Here is a 27,933-nt window from a genome sequence, read left to right on the forward strand (position 1 = left end):
ATACTGCCTATCAAAGGAGAACTTAAGGCAACCGACATTTTCTTGTTGGACTTGCGTGCAGCATAGAACATAGTCTGTTGCTGCTGCTGCTGCTGCTGCTGGTGCTGCTGGTGGGATCGGGAAGATTACCAATGAGTTTTGAAAAGCTCTAAAAGACAATCAAGGATAGAGCAGCAATTATTCATCATCACCTTCCACCATGAGTTCTTCCATGCGAGAGGAGCTCACTTGTCCCATTTGCCTTCAGCTTTACTTAGACCCTGTGACTCTCCCCTGCGGACACAACTACTGTCAAGTGTGCATGTTGCAGACCCTCAGCAACACCGATACGAAGCTGAAATGCCCCGAGTGTCGCCTGGAGTTTCCGGGTCGCGAATCCATGCAGAAGAACTTCAAACTAAGTAATATCATCACTGGCTACCTAGGATCAAATTGCGGCAATCAAGAGGAGAAATTGCAGGGGACAGGCCAACCGTCCGCGCCTCCTGCAGACGAGGCATCCTGTGCGGAAAAGGAGTGTAGCATCCACCATTTTCCCCTTGTGTACTTTTGCTCCACCGACGTGACCTTGCTGTGTTCCAAGTGTTTCATGGAGGGGCTACACCAGGGCCATGAACTTCTCACCTTCAATATTGCTGAGAGCGAAATGAGGCATGCCCTTGAGGTCCGCAGCAAAGTAAGTCTCTTGAATTTGTCACATTTAATAAGAATTACTAGTAATAAATAATGTTAGTCAAAAATACAGACTGCTTTTAATAATCAGTCAGAACCAATGTTTGCATTTTAATTACCTATTCAACCACTTAATCCTTACTTTCACACGATCCTTACTTTCACCTATTCACCCACTTAATCCAAATTTTCACTTGCTTGGGTCATTATCATTGAGCTGCATGTGAAAGGGAAAATTTACACGTAAAAATATATTTTTTAATAATAGATAAAGTCTTCAAGAGGCTTTATTACAATTCAAAGGTAATCCGAACACAAACATATATGAGAACATGGCACTATACTAATTACCATGTTGGCTCTCCTCCAAAAACATGATCTCACTGAAGAGTTAATTGCTCATAGGTGAGTGAATGATTGTGACTGATGACCTCATCTACGTATACTTAATGTACACTGTGTTAGACTAACAGTCAGTTAAATGAATTAATATTCCCTGATTGCAAAAAGAACACTATATTTTCTGAGTGGATTTCTACATGTAGAAAACACTAGTGCTTATACTTTGTTTGGACAGTCACACTATCAGTATATATATAACAAAAATAATGTATGAGGGACTTGTGGTGCGATTTGGTTCCGTTGTGCTCTTTGTGGAAGCCGATTGTTGTCCCCATTTCTTGTAACGGGACTAGCACGCACAAGTCAGTCTGCCATACCTCTGTATATTGTTATTTTTGATTGACACCTGCAATAAATGTGCATTTGCAGGTTGTTTCCAACAGGCTACAGATGACTAACTTCCTGGTGGAACGCGTCAAGGAGCAACAGGATCATTCTCAAGCCGTTGGAGACAAACTGGTTAACAAGGCCATCACAACGGTGGAAGTCATGGCTAGGCTGATCGAAGGGTAAGTAAACAAGAAAATAAAACAGGTTTTGTTCTAGCCAAGTTCAGAAAAAAAGAAGCCATACACACTTGGATTGAAAGCTAAAGCTGCAGGTTTATTTTCATGCTGGGTTGCTGGTATGGACAATTTGTCTTCGCAAAATGTCACACCACACAAAAATGCCACAAAATATACTGAAATAATTAACTCAAAATGTATTGGCCCTAGTGTAAACTGGGCCTGTTTAACTGAACACCAAGTTATTGTTCTGGTAGGTGAAGGCAACTTTCAAACGATGGCATAAATTGCACATGACGGTATTTGTCAGGAATGTATGACAATTTTCTGAATTGAATGAAATTGGATAATCTTCCATGACACACCTCTTATAGCAGCATACAATTGCGGTGGGAATCATTGCATAAAAAGCAAGATTGTGAGTGGGTACAGTACACTGGTGTTACAATATTTTGCGATACAATTAAAAATTTGGAGTTTAGGGAACCGTGCCATAGAAGAAAGGAAAAACTGTGGATCATTTTGACTCTCGTGTTACAAAACTGATGACAAGTATCCGTAATTTAATAGGCCTGTGACCTGCATGTCAAATGAATGTTATCTGTCTACTTGTTGAATCATGGTCCGGGTCAAGTGCACGGATGTAGACAACCTGTTTTTCAAAGTTTCAGAAAATTGATCACACGGGTTGATTTTAAGACAGTACAGGCCACGATTGGAGGGCATTGCTAGACATACTTGTTATTACAACTATCATGTCATGTTATATATTTTCCCATTGAGTACTTTTCAATTATTATTACACTACACTGAAAAAATAATTTCATCAATTGATTTCACGAAATGCAAGCATCTGGATGTTTTTGGAAGTCGAGTAGTAGACCTTTTGAAAATGTGTCTGGATCCAGATGAACTCCTCACACAAGTAGCTATTTGCTTATGACTTCAAACTTGAAGAGCAAGACTCGGCGCTGTTACCGATAAAAATGCATACCTGACAGTCATTGTAATCCTCTCTTGTTTGTCTGCATTTCATTTCACTGATAACATGTCTATTTTCCGCCATGTCAGCACTGTAAAGATGCCTCCAGTCAAGTCACATGGAAAGAAATAACTTATTAATACTGGTTGTTTGATGATGTATATTTTTAGGCCAAATTAAAAGCTCTGGTATGATTGTGACATTTCACAAAAATATGACATCCTGTATGATTTCTCTTTTTCGAAAAAAAAAAACATATCACTATAGGAATAGCGATTCTGTAAGTTTAGAACCGAAGAACATTCTGGCATTATGTTCTCTGGTTAGTACTCAACTTTTCTTTATTTGGGGGGGATGTGCTCAGGTACCGCGAGAGACTACAGACGCTCCTGGATGAGAAGCAAAGCCAGAGTCGAAGCAGCTGGCAGGTGGGCGTGGGCTCGCTGGAGGAGCAACAGAAGCTGCTAGTGGATGCCCAGCAAAGTGCAACCGAGGCCCTCAACATGACGGATTCATGCAGCTTCATAAACCAGTATAATTATGTTTTTATTTGATGATTTTACATATTTACAGCTACCATCACCTGACGTAATATAGGCTCAGTTTCCACTAAGTGACGGTGTGAATGAATGCTTGTCTCAGCCCTTCACTGACTGGCAACCAACCAGTCGAGGGTGTAGTTTGCCTTTCACATGGAGACACCTGGGATGACTTTATGACCTCGTATAGCATAAGCCATAGTGAATGGATAAATTGTGGAATCGGATTATTGATCGAAATTGTAATTCAACACACAATTCATTTTCATTTTTAAAGGGACTATCTCATAGAAGCTTTAACAACATTGACAGTTGTGTCAATCTATTTTTATACATTATTTTTTACCGATCTAACTTACTTTCAAACACTTAAGCACAAAAGCTGTATTACAAAAAACCCTATTCCTTTACAAATGGAACTCTCGGAGTTCAAGTCTTGCGAGACGTTTGCATGACAAGCTTGGGCTGTTTGCACAACTTAAATACTGATGAAACAAAGGACATTTGGTATTTGACATTTCTACCTATTTTTTAGGTTTATAATGATAGACGAGAAGCTAAGGTTGGCTGCCACAATCCAAATTTCCTGCAACATCCCCGCAAACGCTCCACTTACCACCAAGCAACTGCAGACAGGCCTCAGGACCGAGGCCTTCCGAGCCGAAATGAGCCGCCTTGCTGAGTACCTTTGCCTCCTTTTCAATCCTTTGGAGCTCACCTTCAACTCGAGCACAGCCCACCCTAGCCTGCAACTGAGCAACGATCTGCGCACGGCCAAGTACAGCGAAACCAAGCAGTCATACACTGAGAAGAAGGAGCGCTTCACCAGTGCCCCGCAGGTCATGTGCAACGAGGGCTTTTCCAGTGGCGAGCATATTTGGGTGGTGGAGGTGGGCCCAGACAGCATGTGGTCACTAGGGTTGTGTTACAAGAGCATCCCTCGACGCGGCGACCACAGCCGACTGGGTCACAACTCATTGTCCTGGCGGCTCCAGTGGAAAAACGGCAAACTGACGGCGTGCAAGTCCTCATCCACTGTAGTCCTGCGTGAAATGGCAAGTCAGCCGCTGAAGATTGAAGTGGGACTGGACTATGAGAAAGGCACTTTGACGTTCCATAGCATTAAAGGCCAAAGAGAGCATCTCTACACGTTCAACGTTGCATTTAAAGAGACTGTTTACCCAGTTTTCAGCATTCACTCCAACACGCCAGACTCTTGGATCACACTCCAGTGTGGCTTGTAAGCATATCTGTTGTGTCTCATACGCCATGGTGAATCTGAGTGTCAGTTTATTAAAATGGCACCAAGGTGAAAAATCCTTGGTGTCTGCATTTTAGATTCATTACATTAACTCAAAACTTATATTCTAAAAATATTTATACTCCATCTAGTGCAACTACTGTTATGTGTCACTGTAATTAAGGAAATACAACCAGAATCAGAATCAGCCTGATTAATTTAGCACGATAACATTAAAGAATCATGTAAAAAGAGCAGTCAAATCATAGTTTGTTTGTTTACAACAGAGACATTGTTCAGTATCATTATTGATTGTTTAGTTGTTTTGAATAATATTCTTGGCTTTCACATTTTTTGTTTCATTTAAAAAAATATGTATATTGTTGATTGCTAACCCTCAGGAAATCAGCCATGTGTTTTTCTTGCATTGTGATTTATAGATACAAATAAATGAAAATGATATTTCTGTGTTCAGTATTATAACTAAATATAATACAATAATGGCATATTAATTCAACTATATACCCCACTAAAAGCATAATTTTTTTATACACAGTTATTAGCACTAATTATTTAAATGGAAACATTTAAACCCCTCTTCAATCTTTATTGCATTCATTAGGTTGGATGGGGGATGATAACTACAGTATGGCAACCCGATCCTATTTGTTATTGTGCAGTACACGATTATCATTTAAAGTTAGAAGGCACACGCCTTAACTGTATGAAATAGATATAGAACCGATAAGCCATCAAATCACTCCAGGCGGAATGGGCTCTGGCGAAAGTACTACGAGAAAAGTGTCTTTCGGTGTGGACGATGAGGACAGAGTCAGGATTCTTCGCGGAGTCAAGGTAATGCTAAGTCAGCTAGCGTTTGTTGATAAGCTATGCTAACTTGATCAATGTCACCACGCGTCAAGCTAATGAACGGAATCGGAACTATTTAGAGCTCGATCAAATGGACCGTGTGTAAGACTCTTCAACTAAGCAAGAATGATGCGTGTAGGATGCAGAAGGAAGCGAACAAGGACGTACAGGTTGATAGTCTCTACGGACCCGAGAGGCCAAACTTCATTCTGCAGCATTTTGAAATTTGTCCTTCTAATTAAGAGCCAATAGATCATAATACAAAACAATAGATAATGTCTTGTAAGGCGACAATATCTTGGTTGCTTATCCATTCTGATAAATTCGGCGTAGTTTTCCGCCCAGTATTTCTCATATCTTGCAAGGGGGGGAAGCCGGTGAGTAGCAAGCGCTCCTCCGATCGCCAAAACCAAAGTGTTTGCTACGTAAATTACATTTATATTTAAGTGTTCTAAATCAAATCTAACATTCAGATGTTTGTTGTTAAACCATGGGGCTGAAATAATGTCCATATATACATCGGAGGTCTGCTGTTGGGCTTCTGACAGCGGTGCCTTCAAGTGCTGTGAAGTGTCGGAATTTTATAAACTACCCTGAAGGGCGTCAATGTCATCTCTCAGAGTGATGTCAGGGCGTCAGAGTGCATTTCCGAACACCCCCTGTTGATGGCAGCAAACAAGTTCCCATGAAATTTCCTTTCTTCAATAATATTTTCTTGAGCAATATTTTCATTCCCTCCTTTACTGTTTGGAGAGGGCATTTTTTTTGTTTCCCTTGTAACAGCATGCGTTTCCTTTTTTTTTTTTTTTTTCTTTCAATAAAATTATTTTCTTGAGAAGGCATCATCCAGTTGTTGTCAAATGTTAAGGGGAAAAAAAATCTAAAACTAACCAAACCGTCATTTTACACCAGGTTGCACATTCTAATGTTGTTAGTCTTAGAAATAGTGAGTCACTGGGTTTGACGTTTTTTTGGTGGAGCTTGACACAGACACGCTCAACAGTAAAGCTCCTGTGATCCGCTAAAGAACTTTTGCTCCCAGATCATTTTCTTTCCAGCATTCGCAAAAGATGAACAGTTTATATTTAATAATAAATCTTTCTACCTGGAATCCATTTTTGAAATTTTTAACCTTATCTGGTAATAAAGTGCCAAAAATAACCATTTCTAAGTTTCTTAAAAAAATGAAACAAAAAAAAGTGATTACAAAAGCATTCTGTTTTTATTTTGGTAAACATGTTTTCGACATCTTCTTCTAGCTTTCAGAAGATGTTCTCCAGAGGATGAGGGGTGTGGCCAACATTCCTCCACAGCCTGCACAGAGAGACACAGGTATAGTTGCCCCCGTCAGTTTACAGTTGGTCCATATGTAAACACAGTTCTTATCATTTTAACGGTTCAGCAATTTGGCATATGAAAATGAGCCATCGAACCCCTACCATGGCTTTTAATGTGGTTTTTAAATCCTTGTGCAAAGTGAAAGTTAGTTGCCATGACTAGGTTGCTGTTTCATCATTTTCTTTGTTGTCATCATCTTCATCGTCTTCTTCTTTTAAAGACAACAAAGAAGCACTTCTGCCGAAATATGTAATATTACATAGATGACACTGAATGTTTGTCAACCATTAACCTTCTATTTGCTATCAACTCTCTCATTACTTCAGGTTCCTCTTTCAGTGCCAGCTCCAACACCCGACCCCAGCAAAAGCCACAACCCCAGACCCAGTCAAGCACCCACTCCAGAAGCACCGGCAAAACAACTTCAAAAGTCAAGGAAGAATCGCTCAGGTTGGTAACAATCCTTGAAATCTATTATTTGCTTACTGTTGTTTTAGGGCCTATTCAGGGTGTACTCCGCCTACTGCCCGAAGACAGCTGGGATAGGATAGGGAGTCGTCTGTTCTGCAATGAAAATTTGTGACATTGCTGTGGAAAAAAGGATGCTATTTTAATTTTCCTCAAATACACCAGCGAGGCTCCGTTTGGAGTCACAAAATAGTAGTATTTTTTTATCTTTATTTATATACATATTTTTACTTTTACTCGCTGATATGAGTATTATTCCCACTGGTCAGTTTTCCGAGATTAAGGTCAGAATTCTGACTTTAAAGTATGGATTCTGCCTTTAAAATCTGAATTCTGAGAATTCACTTTAAAATACGGATTCTCCCTTTAATGTTGGAATCCTCTGTAATTACTGCAATGTTTATTTTTATTTTTAATTTATTTGTTTTTTTAACTTTGAAATTTTAGGTCAACTTCCCCAATGAAATCTGAGTGATGGTCTATGCTGCCCTCTTGAGGTAGCCAGTATTGAGGCATTGTGCATTGAAGGCATTGGAAGTCAGACTTTATAGACTGCCCGTGGGCAATAAAAGTATGATTGTGTGTGTGTTTTCCAGAACTGATCGCCAGCAGAGTAAAGTGAGGGAGGACTTGGCCCAGATAAGAGAGGCGGAGACAATTAAGTCAATGAGTCAGGAGAGACAACACAATCGCCAGGAGGCTGAGAAGGCCAAACAGTTGGTACATACATGCACGCACGCACGCACGCGCGCCCGCACACACACACACACACACACACACACACACACACACACACACACACACACACACACACACACACACACACACACACACACTCATGCGTGCACACGCATACACGCATGCACACGCACACATGCACACGATTCAAATTTAGATTTTTTGTCATTACAAGTGTAACCAAAACCTGCAACAGTCACAGGCAAACTAAGTTTTTTTTAAACTTGTCCATTGTATTTTAGGGTTTTCTTTTTATAATTTTGATGATTATAACTGGCGCTTTATGAAAATTCATCATCTCAAGAATTCTGATACTGAATTACACAAGGAGGTCACAACCTAGGTAAAATTTGACCTTATGAAAAGTATTTTTCCGTGACTCTATATTATGTAAACTTTTCGCATTGAGCTAATTAAATAATTTAATTTCACCACAACCTGTTCTAATGCTTGCAAAGTGAGTCACAGGAGATTAGAGCAGTTTTTGGTTCTTTTCAATGATTGCCAACTTCCTTTGAGTATTGTCTAATTTAAACAACACCCTCAATCCTGAATTTGGCTTGGTTTACAAATATTAAGATGAAATACTTTCTTTTTTATTGACCCTAATATTTCAGTAGTTGTCAGCTTCTTGAATATAATAAACATTAATTTATTTACTAGGGGTGTAAATCGCGGGTTTTGTCACGATACGATATAATATCGATATAAAGAACTACGATACGATATTTGCCGATATCTTAAAGCCTGCTGCGATTCATTCACGATATATCGCGATATAGTGCTCTACGATCGATTATTATTTTTTTTTAATAAAAAATATAGAACAATATCCTGATTTATAACAATTCATACGCAAAATCAACAAGGTACTGCAAACTCTTTATTTAGGAAATTACAAGAGTATTGTAGTATACAAATTGCTTACTTTAACACTGAACTTTGATGTCGTGTTTTTTCTTTAAATGTGCGGCGAGATTTGTGCACCCTGAATATTTGATCACCGCATGGCAGGATTTACAAACTGCACGTGTCTTGTCCGTTGAGCCATCTTTTCTTTGGAATCCAAAGTGCTTCCAAAGAATGACTTGAAGCCTAAAGGGGAGCCAATTTCCTCGTCTTTTTGGACACGAGCCATAGCACCAGCCCAGGAGCCGCGTACTAGTTGTCGACTCCCCTTTCATGTGCAGCAACGCCGCGCACTGCTCCCTGCTCCCGGAAAGAGGAAGCAAGCAACAATGAACTGGATTTCAAAATAAAGTCGCGTCTAATGTCCGAGGTCAAACACGGCGATATAAATCGATGTTTACCTTTAGCATCGATGCCAATAAATCGTAGAGCATTATATCGATTAATCGATGTGTATCGATGTATCGTTACACCCCTATTATTTACCCTAATATCTCTCTTAGCTAAAAGCATGTTTGTGTCTGAAAGCTATGGCTTTTTTACGCACCATCTTGTTGGGAATGCATTACACCATGAAATTATATCCATCCATCCATCCATCCATCCATCCATCCATCCATCCATCCATCCATCCATCCATCCATCCATCCATCCATCCATCCATCCATCCATCCATCCATCCATCCATCCATCCATCCATCCATCCATCCATCCATCCATTTTCTATACCGCTTGTCCCCATGGGGGTCGCGGGACTGCTGGAGCCTATCCCAGCAGTCATCGGGCAGTAGGCGGGGGACATCCTGAATCGGTTGCTAGCCAATCGCAGGGCACACAGAGACGAACGATGATATTCACGTAGGGGAAATTAAAAAGGAAACCTGTAATAACTTGCAATAAGTTTGATGTTTAGTTTGTATTCAATCATTGATGGGATTTTGTGCACATTTGTATAATTAAAAAAAAAAAAAAATCTGCTCATTTATCTTACTGACAAATAGAGCTGAATTGTTCCTGGTATGGATTTCTTTGAAATCCCATGTAGTGGCTCAAAGTGAGGGTCTGGATGTCATATGTAATTCCATTTAAGTCGTCTTTCTGCCTCCTCTCTTTTTTTTTTTTTTTTTTTTCTTCTCAACATTTCCACTATCTTGACTCCTTCCATCTGGAACTTGCTTTGCTGTTTTCTTTCATTCTGCTATTGTTCTACCTTCCCTTTTACTGTATCGCTCCTGCTCTTTCACCCTTTCCATCCCAACCGATCACCTCACGCCTCCTGCCCTGGAGAGACTGTATTATCAGCACAGCAAGTGGTAAATTGCAGCCCGAGAGTTTCCTGGTATTGGAGATAGCAGTGGTGTGGCGGTGGGTTGGTTGGAAGCAGAGAGGAGAGCTTGTTTTACACGCTGGCCGTGGCCCATTTTGTATGACTCTCCTCCTCTCACACCTGCTTCCCTCCCTCGTTTTGATAAGACGTGCTGTAGTGGCTGCCTTATCTTCACTCCAGCACTCTCCCGCTGTTAATAGAAAGTCACTAGAGGGACATAGTGAGCACAACTACTGGTCCAACAAGACTGGACGTGCTGATGCCAAAGGCGCCTTGTAATTACACTCTCCTGTGCTATGAATACTTATATGCACATGCAAGTCAAGTGTGTGGCAGCTTTGCGTTCATTCATGCGGAACTCAAATTAGATTCCTGTTATCGTGTGAGTGAAGGTAATGGCTCAACGTTCACGCGCTGTGAATGCTCAAGCAGTTGAAGGTGCATTGCTTTTACCTTTTTAATTACTTTTTTTTAATGCATCATGGTATGGTCATCATAGCATAATGGTCAATTTCAACTTGCAGTATTAATGGTTTATAATGACAGGGGCATGTGTTTCAAAAAATTGTTTTGTTCATTTAAATACCAATTTGTTATGGTACAATTATGTAAAAAGTCATTTCCAAGCATAGAAACACTACATTTTGGTTTTAATACTTAAGTAATAATCAAATCGCATTAATGCGCTCGACACAACACTGATGTGAATCTTTCTTGATCTCATTGCAAAATACAGTCAGAAGAGTGTGGACCTCAGCAAGATTGTACATTGTCCACATTATCCTCCCTCACCATAATGCAATGGCCATGTATATAGCCCATACTATCCTCCATTAATTAGTTTTAGTTTTTATACTTGCTCAAAACGGGGAAAAAAGTATTTTGTTCTGATAGAAAAAGACGAAAGGAGAAACCTCAGATGTTTTTTTTATAGCATGCAACAATGCATGAATGACTCACTTTTGGCTCATGTAATGTTTAATGTAGTGAAACAATAACATTCAGGTGATATTTGTCATTAGGCTATAATTTGTCATGAAGAGGTGTCGAAACTGTGCGGGGAAACCCCATTAGAATTCGAGTCCAACACATTAACTTGTCTGGCAACTTGACTACAATTCTTAGTTGGAAGTGGTTTGGCTAGGCAACATTTTAAGTCAACAGGTTCACTGTATTGCATCTCAACTATTGCCCCCGCTGTCTAGAAGAACAATTGGGGGGGGGTATGGAATTGACGGAAATACAGTTCAATTGCGTAATAAGCATTAAATGGGAAGCAAAGTAGACAATATTGAAATGTGAATATTTTGGAATATGGTCTATGAATGATCATCAGCACCTCTACATGTTTTAATAGCTTTTTGTATGCTTAAATGGAAGAAATCATGTTGAAGGAATGTCTAATTTGTTCTTAAATTTGTCTTAATATGTTAACCAAATTCAGCCCTTTGAATATCTGACACAATGTCAAGGATGAACCATCCACTTGCCTCGGACGCACACACAACACACGCAATTGACCCTGAGCAGGATGAGCCAAGTGGATTCATGCATGGTTGTATAGATGGCTGCCTCTCTTTGGTTATCCCACATGCTGAATATTAAATTAAATCACGTTAAATACAGTGTGAAATTCTCTCTATGGACAACTCTTTGCTTATCCCCGTGATAATCCAATTTACCTAATCTCTATAACAACTATGACCCTTGTTATCCTTTTTGCTTTAGAAAGTGGCTACAGAGTAACACAATGGTATGGAACATTGGATTCTAATGTGGTAATCAAGACAAACAATCATCACTGAAATAACTTGGAGCTACCGTGGCTGAAATTTGCTGAAATGCATACTGATGAGCTGCAATGTTTTTGGGACAATGTTCTTGTGATGATTCTGGGTTTTTCATTCATTCACAGATGGGTTCCAACAATTCTGCCTGTGATTTGTGTACAAAGAAAATTATACAGTACCTTCTATGAAACAAGCATCAGGCCCAATTATGTTTTGGTGCTGCGTTGGTAAATTTGGCACAAATTTGAACCTGTGCTCGTTGCAAAGATATTTTAGGACTATGTATTTGTGACTGATTTCCACTGCCCAGTTTCAGAAAGGTTGGTTACCGATGTAAGTCATGGATCTTATCTTGCAAGATAAAGAGACAAATGCATCTTTATTAAAAAAAAAAAAAAGAATTGATAAGAATAAAAATATCAAATTACAGTATTTTCTGCACTATAAGGCGCACTGAATATTATAAGGCACACCTTCATTGTTTTTTTTTTTATTTTAGAAATTATACATGACATAAAAACAGTTGCAGAACAGCACAACAGAACAACCCATGACATTGTTACACACATTTGTCCAGATATAATAATACAAAAGCTGAATTATACAGTCCAGTGAAGGCACCTTTTAACCCCAAGTGCTTGGATAATTTTACTCCTCATCAGTGGCCAAAAATACCGGAAGAGACATGCTAAAAGTGGAAAATTACAGAAACTGTTTGATTGCAGCGGTTCACTCTAAACTTTAAAGTTAGGGGTACCAGCATATTTGGCTGGACCATTTTCATTAGTATGTGCAAGATAATTCTTAAAACGATGCCTGATTCAAAAACAATATTCCTTCTTAATTTTGTCTGTTTAAAGAGGCCGCCAACCCCATTTTTTTTCTTTACAATAATATAACAGAGCACCTATTTTTTGAGTTTGGACATCTGACATTTGCAAGCTGATCTGTGGTTGGTCGTGTGTGGTTGTGTGGGTCTGAGTTATTTAAAAAAAAAATCCAAATAAGAAATGTTTTATAATACATATATAATAATGATAGATTATTTAATTGGCTAATATAGAAATGTCTTCCTGTATGATATAATGACATGATCAACAATTTTCTGTTTTACTGGGGCCTTCCATCACTCATCAACCGTAGAGCCTCTCCCATCTTCAAATTGTTGTTTTGTTTCTTCTAATCAGGAATTATTTTTGTTCAGTGTTGAAATGTTTTTGTGTTTGCCTTGGCCTGCTGAATGCTTCAGGCTTCCTCCTACCCCTCCACAGTATATCAGAGCTTCTGTGCAGCAAATGTGTGTTGAGATAGAAATTTCTAACATGACATCTCGTGTCGAAAAAGGGGAAACAAAAAAAGGCATCTATTTTATAGAAGCGGCTGCACCTGGTGATGAATCGCGACACAACTTCTCTTAGAGCGGAGGCTTCTATTTAAAGGAATAAGGTAGTTCCACTTTCACTCTTGTCCATCAATCTGATATTGAAGCCGCACTGGTAAATTGATCCAGATGTTTTCTTTGATTGGACTCACCTACCTACCTTGTTTATACTTAATGACGTGTCGTCAGCTAGAGATCCGGCAGCGGCGGCGTATCCATCTGAGTCGGGGAGCGCTTTCAGGCTTTGGTAATGGGTGTGAAAGAAACAGCTGTGTACACGTTTAGAGAAAAGCGAGCGGATGCAGATGGGGACAAGCTTCATTACCATGTTACGTATTAGCCGGTGAATTGCCCCATCTTTTATCATGTACTTCTCCGACTGCTTATTTAGTTTGACATATTTCATCTCGATGATGTTAAGCAATGGGAATGAGTAAGAAGAAGTTAAATGCGTGCGATCTCTTGAATTTCAATCGATTTGCCAGCCTTTAGGCAAGTGTTATTGTTGAATGAATATGCTGGTGCATGCTTAGAATATTACATTCTAATTTGCGTCTTTAGTATGAGTTTTATTCCATTTAGCCACAGTGCATACAAGCAGGGGAGGGCATTGGGTAGCAGCAAAGATCAGGTGTCATGAGGAAAAAAAACAACAAAATAAATATCAAGATGAGAGGAAATTTTGAAGAGATTGAAGAGAGCACCAGGGGGGAAAAAACTGAGTACCGGGGAGATAACTGAGGCTATAGTCGAGGGGAAAAGTGAACAAAGGCACAGACAGGAGAGGAAAAGGCTGAGGTGCTGATAAGGCAACACCTGTATCGGTAATTGTAATCTGCAGGAACTGATACGCTTCTGCATGTTAAGATAGTAGGCTGGCATTACACGCGTGTGCGTGTGTTTTGCGAGCGCTATGCCATGCTCCGTACGCCATACGATCTAACTACATTAGCCTGTGACTTTTCTGATGATGTCTTTTGACAGGATGTGCTTCTGATCCTTTTAGTCACGCATTTAATCCTCCCAAATGAATGCTTAACAGTGACACAGATGCTTATAGTAAATGCAGAAATCTTACAACAAAAAAGGCCTTAATTATTCCTAAAAATCGCACTAATGCTTAAAAAACATTATTTATATATCTCAAAAGAGATGAAATGTGTTGTTGCTATACTGTACTATCTTTGGAAAACAGAGATAATGTTTCATTTTGGTGAGTGTGCAGATAACCTGCTTTAAGCAATGTCTGTAATGGATGTGGAAATGTCGATTGTCCCAAAATCGACCCCACAAAATCACCTCATAGCACCCCCTGAAAATTTAGAAAAATATTTTCCCCCTGACAGCCTGAATGTTAAACAAGCTCACTGAGGTTATGGCGCCTTTATCGTTGTCTCAGCAATAATTTCTAATTACCGTAAATTCCGGACTATAAGCCGCACCGGACTATAAGCCGCACCAGCTAAAATTGGGGGATATTTTAGTTTTTTTCTTATATAAGCCGCACCGGACTATAAGCCACACGTGCACACGCGTCTTTTTACAAGGAAAGACCGTTCACAGAAAGCCTTTTTAAAGTTTTGATAACATACTTTAACATGTCTTTCTAAACACTGCCTGTGACGAAGGGTTTAGAGCCCTTTGACGCAGGTCACCTAGCGTGCATTCCTACTAAAGCTCATAATAGTCACAAGCAACACAGCCAGAATAAGCAGCAGCCATAGTAGTGTTTCAAAATAGTATTTTTGTTGTTGTTTTTTTCTTCAAGATACCGCAGTGTATAAAAGTGATCAAGTCATCACAAAAATCACGAAAAAAATCGTTATATAAGCCACACCTGACTATAAGCCGCAGGGTTCAAAGTTTTGGAAAAAAAGTCGCAGCTTATAGTCCGGAATTTACGGTATTTAAATGTTGCAAATGTTCTGTGTACCAAATTTGATAAAAAAGAAGATACGCTTTTAGCGAATTCTTTATTGAGACAACTTGCACTCATATTGAAAATGTGTTATCTACTGGGGAGCAGTTCTTCTATAATGGGCCGAACTGTTAATGGAAACAAGAGAAGCTGTAAAAAAAAAAAAGAAATCAAATGGCTCATTTTGTTCTTCCTTCTCTGTGTAGCTGTCTGGTCGTAATTACCAGTCCAATTATTATTGAGTGCTAATTTATTGTCTAGCTGGAAGCTATGTGTTAAATAAACCCAGTGGAGTAAATAATGAGAATAGGCAAACTGGGAAAGAGGCGAACAGACTGCTGGTTTTATCAGATGGTATTAACACGCACGCGCACACGCACACGCACACGCACGCTGCCCACTGAGAAGCAGTGAGTCGATAGTCATATATCCTTTGACTAATATTGCAATGCAAGTTCTGTATTATTTGGCCGTGTGCTGTGGATGGTCCATTAGACCAATGATCTTCAGATTTTCCAGACTCTGTGCTATATCCTTACACGGCTTTTGCATCAATATACTGTTAAGATTATGGAACTAAGTAGAGACTGACACTGTTGAACAACACTGAATATTAATACATGACCTTAGCAGCCTACTTTTTTTTTTTTAGAGGGCCGAGACATCACACCATACACATTACCATGTTAGCACTCAGCGTATAGGTTAACCTGCATTTTGCTATGCCAGCGTAGTTTTAGTGGTATTCAAGATCACAATCAAGTCATCCCCCGATGATGTTTATCTAGATTCTTTTCGTCTCCTTAAGACAAAATGGGTCACTATTTGTGTGTGTGCCCGCGCACGTGTGTCTGTAGTTTGGCTCGTGTGGGCTGCGGTGTGTGCCGAGTCTTGCCTGGCTGCCTCTTATCTAGCGTAGACTTGCAGACCCCTGCAGGGACAACAGGGGAGTTGTATGATTCACTCTCATTTTCCTCTCTGGCTGCAAATTAAATCTGGAACAACACAGTAGGCATACAGATAGGAAGAGTGTGCTTACTTTCATTTAAAGACGCTCGCTTGTAACTCAAACTTTCCAAGCATAAACCCAATCTTTAATATCAAACAGACAGGTGAACTCATTTAGGCCCTATTTTTCATGGGTACTCATCGCATCTGAATCGGTTTTTTTTCGGGTTTTTTTGCCTCAGTTTGTTTATACTCCACCTTTGATTTGATTTGGTGTTCAGCGGCCGTGATAATTATGATGAATCTTCTTCCTAGTGTGTACATGTGTGTCTCTGTTATTGCTCTGATGTTTACACTGTGCCCAAAGTCTCCTTACCTTAAGTAATCAGGACATTCTTGTGGATGTTGTGATATAGTTTAGAAAGTTTTGATCAAATATTATTTCATTATTTTTCTTTCCAGGGATTGAACTTGAGGTTATTGTTTTTGTGCAAAATATGGAAGGTGTGGTGTGGTGTCTTGAACCTTCTAAATGTCCCATTTTCAATCCGAAATATGTTTATTTGAATTCATTTTGATGCAGTGGTTACTTGCCTACGGTGGCTTCTTCTAATGGTTATTTTAATAACAAATTAAATTATCCATTATTTTGTCAATTAATCAGAAAATTCCTTTTTGCCAACCGCGTGCACAATCTGAGTGAACACGCAATTTAGCAGTGGGTGTTTGGCGAACTTTGTAAATCTTTGCAATCTGAGTACATTACAAGCAGCACCCCTACCAACAGTGCTTTTAGAGTGAGCATTCAATTTAGTTTTATGCTATTAATGAATATTTTGGTCTTTTTGGCCTCTGACAATTGGACTACAAAGTGTGAGACTCAGCGGTGTTTCTCTGTTTTGTTATTGTTAGGTAGCATAATAGCTGCAGCGCCAATAATTACAGCAATTGGTTACAATGCACAATCCAAGGATCATTACAGAAGCATTTTTTAATTTTTTTGTCAATAAATTGAAATAACAGTATTTCATCATGTTTTTTCAGTTTTCACAATGTCATACTGCGTTTCATATTTAATCAAAGAGTTTTCTGTTGAAGAAAGTTTTTCATGTTGAGACTTTTGGTTTTGGGTCAAACTGCCTTATTACTGCTCCTGTAGACCTGACTAATCCACCATATAGCATTTTGTGTTTAATCCACCTTCATATTTGTGTGTGTGTGTGCTGCATGCGTGTCCTCATGCAGGCTCAAGAGCTCCAAAAGAAAGAGTTACGACTGAAGGCACTGGACGCATTCTACAAGCAGCAAGTAGCTCTCCTGGAAAAGAGGGTACGCTACATAAACATGAACACATCAATACACTTTCAGAGGCGTCACTTTTACACAAACTAAAAACAGACAAAAGTAGAAACTGGTATATTTCGCAAAATCACTTAAGCAAACATACACAACTGATTCTTCAAACAGAAAAGATCAGTGATTTTTAGTAACCGTGGTCCACTGCAGGGAGCCATTTTATTTGTTTTCATTCCCTTTCAACTGTTTGACATTTGCCGGACTGAAAAAAGGTGTATTCTCATTGAAGTCTCAGTCTCACTGGGTGCCAACCAATAAGAACCTTTGCATGGCCTTTTGTTGGCAAGCAGTTCTTCCATGTCCTACACGGAAAGGTCCTCTTAAAACATAAACAGTAAAAGTCTACACACCCCTCTTCAAATGCCACATATTTGTGATGTACATAAAACATGCGACCAATAGATTTATTAAGTTTTATTTATTAAGATAAAGTAAATTTTTGTTGCCCATCATTAATGCTACCTGTAAACTGAACAACTCAACTGAAAACCAAGCTGAACTCTTTTAAGGGGACCAATTAAAACTGTACAATAACACCATTGCATAAATATACCCTCCAACTAATACTTTCTTGCAGGTTTGATTTTTATTACAGCACTGTTTTTTTGGGGAAGGACCCCATTAATGTATTTTTGTCCACTCTTCTTTGCAAACATGCCCTTTTCTAATAGAAGCTTGAATGTTTTGTGCTAACATTGACTGGTATTTGGAACCGTACTGTAGGTATGGCGTTGTTTTGGCCACGAGCGGTGTTGGGTTTCACCCAAATGTATAACATGTATGGCACTGTTAATGTTGCTCTTGCTACACCACAAAATTCTGATCTTCAAATTATTCCTCTTTTTGGTGGCAAAACTCACCCCAAAAATCTGAGAAAACGCTTATGAGGGTCTAGTCGATTTATTTGGTTGATTCTAAAGTTGTCTTGCACATTTCAAGTCTTTGGCACGCTATCCCAGTGTCAGACGTGCGACTATTTATGAAAGTCTCATTAGCAACAGGTTTGGTATACAGAGGGCCTAGAAGACTGGCAAGCTGGCATACGGGCTGTGCAAGCTGTGTTTGCTCTTGGGCCTTGGATGTTTGCTGATATACCTCTCCGCGGGTGCGCCTGTGAAGGACAGAAAGATGTAGAGAATGAGCCCCGTCTGCATTTTTCCATGCATTGTATAATCAGGTGCGCTGCCTGCGTACTGTACAAATGTGTGAATTTCTCTGCTTGTATGCGGGGCTCAGTGTGCTTGCTTTACTCTGCTGTGGTTTAGTCTGTTTGACTTTGGAAAATGTTTTCATTACAAGAGTTTGGCTGCACTGAATCAAAAATGATGTCAGCCTATTGAAGCTTTTCTTATATTAACATTGTCTTACTACTTGATTATTCAGGTATCGCACAGTTTGCCATCCATTTCTAAATATTAAAGGTTGTATGAAATGTTAGCATTTTTTTGCTTTTCCTTTATCATACAATAATTTCAGGAGTTTCCTCTCGTTTTTTTCTGCCATCCTTTATTCTCAGCTGGTATAGTTTATTGGTTAAATATTTGGAGAGAATGCTGCGTTTGTGCAGGGTTATGCTAGAAAGCACAGCAGAAGAGAGGTTGCAGTGGTTATGGATTGGCACTGTTTATTTAGTTTTTCCTTCGGAACACTGTCCAATTCTCCATTATTTAACAAAAAGAATGGTGGGAGGGAAAATCATTTGTCTCTTGCACGCAGCTTATATTTACGTACGTTTGGACTTATAATAAAACTTACAATAACTTTCAATAACAAAATAGTTTACCTGACCTTGTCAAATGTTTTCTGTGCTTTTCGGTGTGTAGAATTTGGAAATATATGAACAGAGCAAGGAGCAGTTCCACCAAGCTGCATCCAAGACAGAATCCATTGTGAGGTAAGATATACACACGCGCGCACACACACATAGATGCATACACACACAATTTCCCTTTCTGTATTAGCCCCTCAGGGCTTTCACACACGTACACACAATCTGCATGTACCCCGCACAGCAGACTAATAAGTAGTAATAGATAAGGATCTCTTCTTTTCCTCATTTTGTAACCGGTTAAATGCTTGCATTCTCCAGAGCAAACCTGACTAATATGATAAGTGTTTTAATTGGTAACTTTAATTAAGTTGAGTTAAACAATACGCACACTCCCTGTGGTCAGTGTGTCTCACAGCGAACCTTTAATGAGCCACACTTGGGAAACGCGCTTCAATTTGAAATACTTGCAGTCAAAGTAGAGACCAGAATTGGGCTTGCAGTGAACGTTTCTGTCAGTGCTTTCTATTACTAAATCACTGTGACTACCAAATAACTTATAAACAAAATTAGATGTGACTCCAATAAAGCCTTCATCCAGATTGTCTTGATCATCGGGAACCTTTCATGCCATCTCCATTTTACTTGTGCTCACCATGGTCGGTGTACACCATAGACCGGTTGGCAGCCAATTAAAGGACTTGTGATGCTGGTGTAGGGCAGAATCCTAAATGATGCATGGATATCAAACAATGTAGTTCCCTAAACATAGAAATATATACATCTTTTTAAACAGACATCTCAAGTTCATACTTTAAAACAAAGAACACAACTTCAAACAGTTTCACGGTTTATATTTCGATATCTGGCACACGCATTGCAGAGTAAAATTTAAGTAACACGAAAGTGATGTCAGAACCACAGTAGCAATTATGTTGGCTGAAACACAACATTTAAATAGACAAATAAAAAAATTATCTCTAGGAAATAAAACTGTCTGACAGTCAGTGCAGAGTTATTTTTGCCCATTAAACAATTATTTATAAACAGTCTGACGACGGTCCGTATTATGGGCCATTTGTTTTGCAGCAAGCTGTAAGCTACTTGCGGCTACACTGCCAACAGGTGCTGTATTAGACAATGTCAGTGCAATTAATTTATTTATTTTCTTCAAATGGCGTCCTTGTTTTCCATTTAAACATCATTTCAGAATGACATGATGTTGGTGGCAATAATAATAGCAATCGTAATAGCAATATAAGCTTGAACTGGGCCCCAACTATCCGATTTCCAGGCAGGAAGACAGGTCAAGTGAGCTACCGCCCCATCACGTGCTTCAAGGAGCAACTTTAAAATATCAGCATACCGAAGCAATTGATACCTGTAACTTACTGTATTTGGAAATATTTTATTTTGAATTTGAGATTCTCACCACATTTGCGGCAGCGTAGCATGCTGTGGCTGATTGACACCAATTAAAAGAGTGCCGGAGGCTGAACTAGTTTCACCCCTTGGGCACATATAGTCAAACAATCATTGCCCATGGATAATCTCGAGTGCACAATTAACTCTCCATGCATGTTGAACCGCTCAAGTGTTTGGGCAGATGTGCTAAATGCCATTGCACCGTGCTACCGCATTCTCATGTTGTCTTATGTTAACTTCTCTTCCAGCCAGTATCTTAACTTGACATTTCCCTTGGACACATTTGTTGTCGACGCGGCATTTAACAAAGAAAGTGTCTGTTCAAAGTAATCAAATTAAAGTGTGTTATGGTTGGTGAGGATTGCTGTTTGGGGCTGATAAGAGTATATTATTAATCACACACAAAGCTATAGATATTTATTTATGTATAAAAAGAAAAAACAGCTTTTGTATCTCATCATTTTTTAATTTGCAGCTCTTTTCATTATTTGTTCTCATTTCTCTTTGTGCTGCATAAGCTCCTCTGTGTGGTCCACAAGTCTGAGGCCTCTGTGTTGTCCGCCTCCACATTACGGGCAGAAATTAAAAATAACAAGCAGCACTGTTAATTAAGTATCTAATCTTACTGTTTATATTTTCGTAGATCAGTCCCAGAGAACATCGAATACATACACACAGCAAAACACCACTTTCAAGGCTTGACAGGCTGTCAGTGAATGTACTTATTTTAGGTCTCCTCTTTGTCATCTGAAGTACATGGAAGTACGCATTGGCACCCCTTTACTCATAAAAGAAAAACCCACAGTGGTCATAGAAATAATGTGAATTTGAATCGATTCGCTGTTTTTTAGTAAATCTCCTCTGGTGGAAAGCACTGGCATGTAAACAGAAGATCATCTGGCCATGTGTGCATTCAAAGGTTATAAAAATATTGTAATAATAATAATAATAATGATAATAATGCAATTTCATTAATGGAACGCTCTGTTACTTGATGACCCAAGATGCAGAATTGTTATTGGGGGTTTTTTGTATTCAACTCACCTACAATGTCAGCAATAAATTTACACGTCAAAATAACATCAGCAGCATTCGGCTTTGAAAGCCTCGAATAAAATGAAGCCCTTGGACAGCCTTCAGGTTGTTGTGGCTTGTAGACAAAGCTTTACCGGCTCTTTACTCTCTCATTTTATCTTCAGGCGCCATTATTAATAAGCTCTCTCTGCTATCGGGAGGCTTTGGGTCCACAAATGAAGCCCATTTATTTCAAATTAAAAGACGGCTACTTATCTTTGGCAGCTTCATCACTTGCAAGAGATAAAGATAGCGCTTTGGTGTCTCCTTTGTGTTGCAAATATGACGTGAGAGGAAAGTCAGAAAAATGAGGAAACTCAAAAAGCAAAAGATTAAACAGAAGAAAAACTCAGATACGCCATAATCTTTAAGAATGTGTAGAATAACACCAATAGATCCATCCTTTGTGACTTCTCATCTTTTATCTCACTTCTGTCTGTTTTTATTTTCCTCTTTCCTTGTGATATCATTAGCACATTGAATAACTCAACTGTTGTTTGTCAGATGATAATGTGCATTGCACACATGGACATGGATGTACTGCAATTAGAATGTTGAGGTCAGCCTCCTCTGGGTATGAAATCTAAAAGAAACCTTTAATTTGTTTTCCAATTAAATTTGTTAACTACTCTTCACAGAGTAGCGGCATGTGTGCGCTAATTGGATGTCTTGGCATGCTGGATGTGTGTGTGTGCGTGTCTGCGATGTACATTCACAGGATGTGTGCGTGCTGTGTAGCTACTGTAGGCGTATGTAACTTGTTGGTCGCCGCTTCAGTCAGTCAGACGGATGCACCCAGACATCAAACCTGTCATAGTTAACAATCACAGATAGACGGGCCAATTATTATACAACCCACATAGCTAATTAAGCATGGCTAATTCAATATCTCAACATAGACTTTTCGGTTGTATTCGATCAGAATGAGCCTTTCCTCGCAATTAAATGTTATTTAGCTCTAATTGGGTGATTTGCAGCGAAGCACATAGTATGCCGTCCACACCGTCAGTTGCTAAAGTGGGTTGCCGTGGGTGTAACTGATATATTTCCTTTCATCTTTCTGTGACCTCGAGTTACGATGTACTCGCTTCGGTACAAATGTTTTTTTTTTTCACGACTTTCTGCCTAGAAAACACAAAAGAAGCTCAGATTGTATTGTTGTGAGCTGAATGAAACTTTGAAATTGAAAACAGGGCTCAGATATATTTTGTTCATAATAGGTGTTTGAAAAAAAATAATGGAAGAACACCACGAAAAAAATATATATATCCCCTATTTCCACGTAACAATTCATAAAGCAACAGGTCACCAATTATTTCTGAACATTTTCTGAACATTTTGCACATCTTCGTTTTTGCGTGTCTGTTGCAGTTCTCGGAACACCGACGGCGTATGTCCCGGCCTGCAAGCTCAGCTTTTATCATGCTACAAGGTGAACGGAAAACAAACTTTAAGATGTTCCGACCTGGCCAAAGAATACATGCAATGCATCAATGCCGCAAAAAGGGTAAGCACATCCTTCAATTTAGTCTTTAGAATAAAATACCTCAGTTTTTGGATTAAACTTTCAGCCAACACTCCTCTGACAATCTGGTGATCTAAAGAAAACTGTTTGATTAATTTAAAGTTACAGAATAAAGATATTAATTGTCAAGATTAAAATAATGTTTTATCAAATTGAAATGTGCCATTCTGACATGTATTTTTTAAAATTCATATCTGTGGAAATTCAAGAAAAAAAACTTTTAGTTGGGATTGGACTCTGAAATGAAGTGTAGAAAACTGGAATGGAAAAGTTAAAGCAACAAACAGTGTTTCTGAGTTTTGTAAAATATTGTTTTTTCTTTCGAATCTTTCTCTCGACACGAGCAAAATAATGGACTGTAAATGAAGACTAAAGTGCATTTTGAAAATTAGCAACTCAAGTTAAATGTATCATTTGTACCTAAGTTTAATACTACTTACTTGAAATTCATAAAAAGTTAAGTGTGAATATGTTGAGAAAAAAAACGAGAATATTGGATAGTTGCTTCCACTTGCTGTCACTTCAGAATTATGTTTCACCAAAAGCTGTCATAAGCCCGAGCTATGGTAGTCCAAAAACAATTTAAAAACAAGAAAAGACCAAAACAAGCATGCTGTCTTTTGAGCCGTTGGTCACTGCATAATTTTAGGATGTCTAAATTTGTTGCATGTTCCAAATGCAAGCCAAATATGAGGAGTTGTCTTCATCATTTTCTTCTCATGTTTGAAAGTCCAATACAAAAGCATACTTTTTTATGATCAGCTTCACAGCACATTAGGGATCAAGACTGCATGTCAGAGTGGTCTTACTGCGGCATGACACTTCCACCTGTTCAAAGTGTTTTGTTATGCATACTATGCTGTAGACCAAATGACAGAGACCCTGCAGAGCTGAATGAGACCGAGTCTGACATGAAATGGTGATATAACTCAAGTGCGCTGTCCAGACACTCAGCAGGATTCTCCTGGCATTTATCTGCAGCCTTACAAATGCACCACCCTTTGAGCTGTACAGTCTGATACAGTCTCATTACGTCAGTGGCCTGACTCTCACAGAGGAAGCGAAAAAGAACAGACAGACCAATGGCTTAAAGACAATCGGGGGAGATGTTAAAAATAAGATTGTAGTTTAAGAAAAGAGAAGAAAATATCTGGCCTGAGCACAAAAAGACAAATGATATTGAGTGCAAAACTGTAGCAGTTAAAATGTCAGCTTCTATTTTTACAAAAAAAGAATACAATATTGTTGATCAATCACAATTCCTGCCATCTTGCACATTGCTATAGCAACCAGGATTATGCAAAAACTACACAAATCCAAATAATGTGTTTCATCGTCATAAAATGAGGAATACTGTTTGTAATCTAATCTCGGATTGTAAACATAAACTAATTTTCTGGTTTATGTCAAATTTCTCTTAAGTTTGATTCTCCCACCTTGTGAAAAGGACCTTTTGCTTTTGTTTTAGTGTTACCAAATGATTTTGGTCTTTTAAGTCTGTTATTGCTCCATCCAGCAATGACTCCCCATTAGTCAAATACTAAGTTTTAATTGGAATGAAATTCTATTTAAGGATGCCGAGGGAGTATGTAAAGAGATACTGTTAAAACGGTCCTCCCTTTTTGAGATGCAGTTTGTGTAAAACTTTGATTTCTTGCTGTGTCCAAACCATAGGATACCATCAAGCTAGAATGCTTATAACAAGCACAAACAGAAACACTTTCAAAGCAGACTCCAACTGTTTTTACTGATATTGATTTTATATTTCTTAATATCCTGAAGTATTAAAGGGCATGCTGACTTTTACTAAACAACCACTTCAATAATTGAATATTTTACAATTTAAAAAGTAAATTTTCCCCCTTCCTTTTAAGAGTCGTGCTGTTACTGAGACCACATGAGCATGGTTAGTGTGCTTGTCAATAATGAGGCAATCAAATGAGAATATTAGGAAGACAAAATGGGACTGAGATAGTGGACAAACGTGTTTGAAATATAATTAAAACTGGTTGGGCAAAAGAACTCAATGATTGCACCTAGAGAAAAATAAGTACATGTGTACGTGACATGTCAAAAGTAGGATCAGTTGAAATGTGCAAAAGCTTACGGGGGCAACACCAAGGAATCAGAAAAAACAACAGGGAGGAAATAGTGCAAACTTGAGAACATTTTAAAAGGGTAGGCGGTTAACAGTTGGGGGAGCAGAAGAAGAAAGCTCAATATTGACTTCACATTTGACAAAATTTGCAAATAAATGGTCCGGTACAAAAGTCACGTAATCAATCATAGAAGGAGTATAAACACGTTACATTGGCAAACTTGGTCATATCACATGCTTGATCAGTCGTAGTCACAGTCACTGAAATAACCTGTGGCGAAAGCTAAACTGTGACAGGGTTGTTACCTTCTGGACCTCGATTTGAGAACTTTGAATCCAAAGACCTTATTGATGCTGGAAAATAACAATTAGGGCATTGAATGACGCCTTTACTTTGAAAACTAATCATGTAAATATGCTCTGACGTGCCACAACGTGCATGTACCCTTCTTTCAAATCTGAGTAAAATACCCTGCCTACCTTAATCATTCTAAGCTTGTCTTGTGAGACGTGCAGTCTTCATTCTTTTTCATTTTCCATTCCCTTTATCGGCCAACCATCTTTCTGTCCCCATCCACCATTATCACTTCACTTTTCGTCCTCTTTCAGTCCGGCCTTTTGTTGCTCTGCCATGTACTATCAAGCAGTCAAATCTCGAGCCTCTTTTATCTAGGTTGTGGCCTTCAGACACCTCGCAGTTTCCAACCAAGAAAAAAAAGAGTTTGCCGGTGCAGAGACGTACTAGAAGGAAGCTTCTCAAAATTACCTTGGTTGTGAGGCATTTTTGTACACTTCACAGAGTGAACCCTGACCTTTCCAGCAGTCGGCTTAACCTCTTTCAACACACTCTGATAGGGGGCCTTGATAATAATTCGACATCTGCTTGTATTGTGTTCAATAGAAAGCCTCATCACCCCTTAACCTAGCACTCATTTCAGTCTGGATTTTGCCGCTTCCACCTTCACACACGGGAAGCGGTATTGTGGAACTCAAGGCCCCCCGGCTGGGATAAAAGAGGCCAACAGGGGGGGTGTTCACTGTTCTTTGTTGCATCCAAGTCACTGTATTATCAAAGCAGTCCATTTTATACCCGCCATCCATTTTCAAGTCCTTTTGTCACACATTCCATCTGTCTCTTTTGTGATCGCCCCCAGATTCAAACCTGTATTCCCAGAGAGATCAATTTTCTTTTCTTCTCTTGTCTTTTGTCAATAAATAAACAAATACCATTCTTGCCTTTCATAGCTGTTTTGAAGACCCGCATCTGGAACTTTAAAATTGCTCATTTGCTGCTTTCCAATAGTTTGCCTACAAAGGCTCACTCAGATTTAGATTGGCCTCTCATTTTTCTCATTGATTTTTTTTGTGTTTTGCCAAGTGAAACTGTCATCATCGAACAGATTAAAAAAAGTTTTTGATTTGGTTTACATACAAGCTTGTTTTTTTTATCTGACAATTAAACTGACGCTGCGTGTACCAACCTGAGATTTTCGAGTACCTGTCAACAAGATGTGTGTTTTTTTTCTATTCTGGCTTTTTTTTCTCTCCAATAATTAAGCCATGTGTACGTGCAATAGAGTTTACGTGTAAGCGAAATGGGATTTTTCTCAACCATGCAACCTGTATAATGCATGGCCGCTTGACAACATTGAGTCATAGAGCTCTATTTTCATGACCGCCGCAAATCCTGTGCGTAGTAATTTTGCAGGTGCCCACAAACTCGCACATTAAAAAGAAAAAGGCAGGAGGGGATCGTGCCATTGTGGGCGTGAACACAACCAATCAAAACTTGTATTTCACTTGAAGACATCTGTGGAAAAAAGCCGCAGTTATCTGTGACCGGAGCATAGTCACTGCTCTTGGCCAATGTGCAAGCAGACAGTGAAAGCAGTCACAAATCCAGAATGAGCTCGTCATCACCGTTGATGACAAACCTTGTGTATCCATCCCTTTTACTGTTTGCATGCTGGCCACAAGGGTGACGTAAAAACTGTTATAATAATGAAAATAAAAATGTATGCCGCTTTCATCTTTTATTCATAAGATTTGTTTTTTTAATTCTTATTCTCAATAAAGTTTTCATTTTTCTTCTTTTAGAACTACTTTGTCAACCATGGATGAAGATGGAGAATTTCTGACAATGGCTTTTGCTATACCTCTAAGAGCATCACCCTCCATCACAATTTTGTGTTGAATTATGGCAGATTTGAGTTGCTTACCTGTTAGCATGCCTCGTTCCTCAAATGTCTTTGGATGCTATTTATCGGCAGTAATAGAAATTCTGCTATTATTGGGCACTGCTACATTTTACACAGTACAAGAAAAAAAGTCAATAGTGGCGGGTTCGAGGTCTGACTCAATACAATTTGGAATCAATCTGTTACAAGACCATTAGAGGCCGTTTGCCCGATTTAAACAATAAAGATTCATTCAAGGCTCTTTTATGCACACATGAACTTCAACTTCACTTTGCGTCCAGATTTCTGCTGCTTGTGCTGTGATAAAAAAGATGAATGTATGGGGACTGTGCTCGGCATTATTATTTATGTAGATGGACCGCTTTGAAAATTTTGTGGTTTTCTATTTCACACAGGAAGTTTTGTTTTGTGCAACAGGCCTGTACAGTATTATTTGATTTTATTAAACTATTTATAGTTTA

General features: G+C 38.9%; 2 protein-coding genes across 2 annotated transcripts; both read left to right on the plus strand.

The window, feature by feature from the left end:
• trim107 (tripartite motif containing 107) lies at positions 1–4,803 on the plus strand. Its single transcript, XM_061272908.1, has 4 exons — positions 1–676; positions 1,444–1,583; positions 2,927–3,094; positions 3,637–4,803. The coding sequence occupies exons 1-4, from the start codon at positions 200–202 to the stop codon at positions 4,343–4,345; spliced, it is 1,494 nt and encodes a 497-aa protein (XP_061128892.1). The 5' UTR covers positions 1–199; the 3' UTR covers positions 4,346–4,803.
• Positions 4,804–4,969: 166 nt separating this feature from the next.
• Positions 4,970–27,933, plus strand: LOC133150406 (MICOS complex subunit mic25a-like). Its single transcript, XM_061272909.1, has 8 exons — positions 4,970–5,196; positions 6,471–6,543; positions 6,876–6,999; positions 7,614–7,737; positions 17,274–17,357; positions 19,208–19,278; positions 23,023–23,158; positions 27,372–27,933. Exons 1-8 carry the CDS (start codon positions 5,113–5,115, stop codon positions 27,393–27,395), a joined length of 720 nt encoding a protein of 239 aa, XP_061128893.1. The 5' UTR covers positions 4,970–5,112; the 3' UTR covers positions 27,396–27,933.

This window comes from Syngnathus typhle, linkage group LG2 (genome assembly GCF_033458585.1).
Source record: "Syngnathus typhle isolate RoL2023-S1 ecotype Sweden linkage group LG2, RoL_Styp_1.0, whole genome shotgun sequence".
NCBI lineage: Eukaryota > Metazoa > Chordata > Actinopteri > Syngnathiformes > Syngnathidae > Syngnathus > Syngnathus typhle.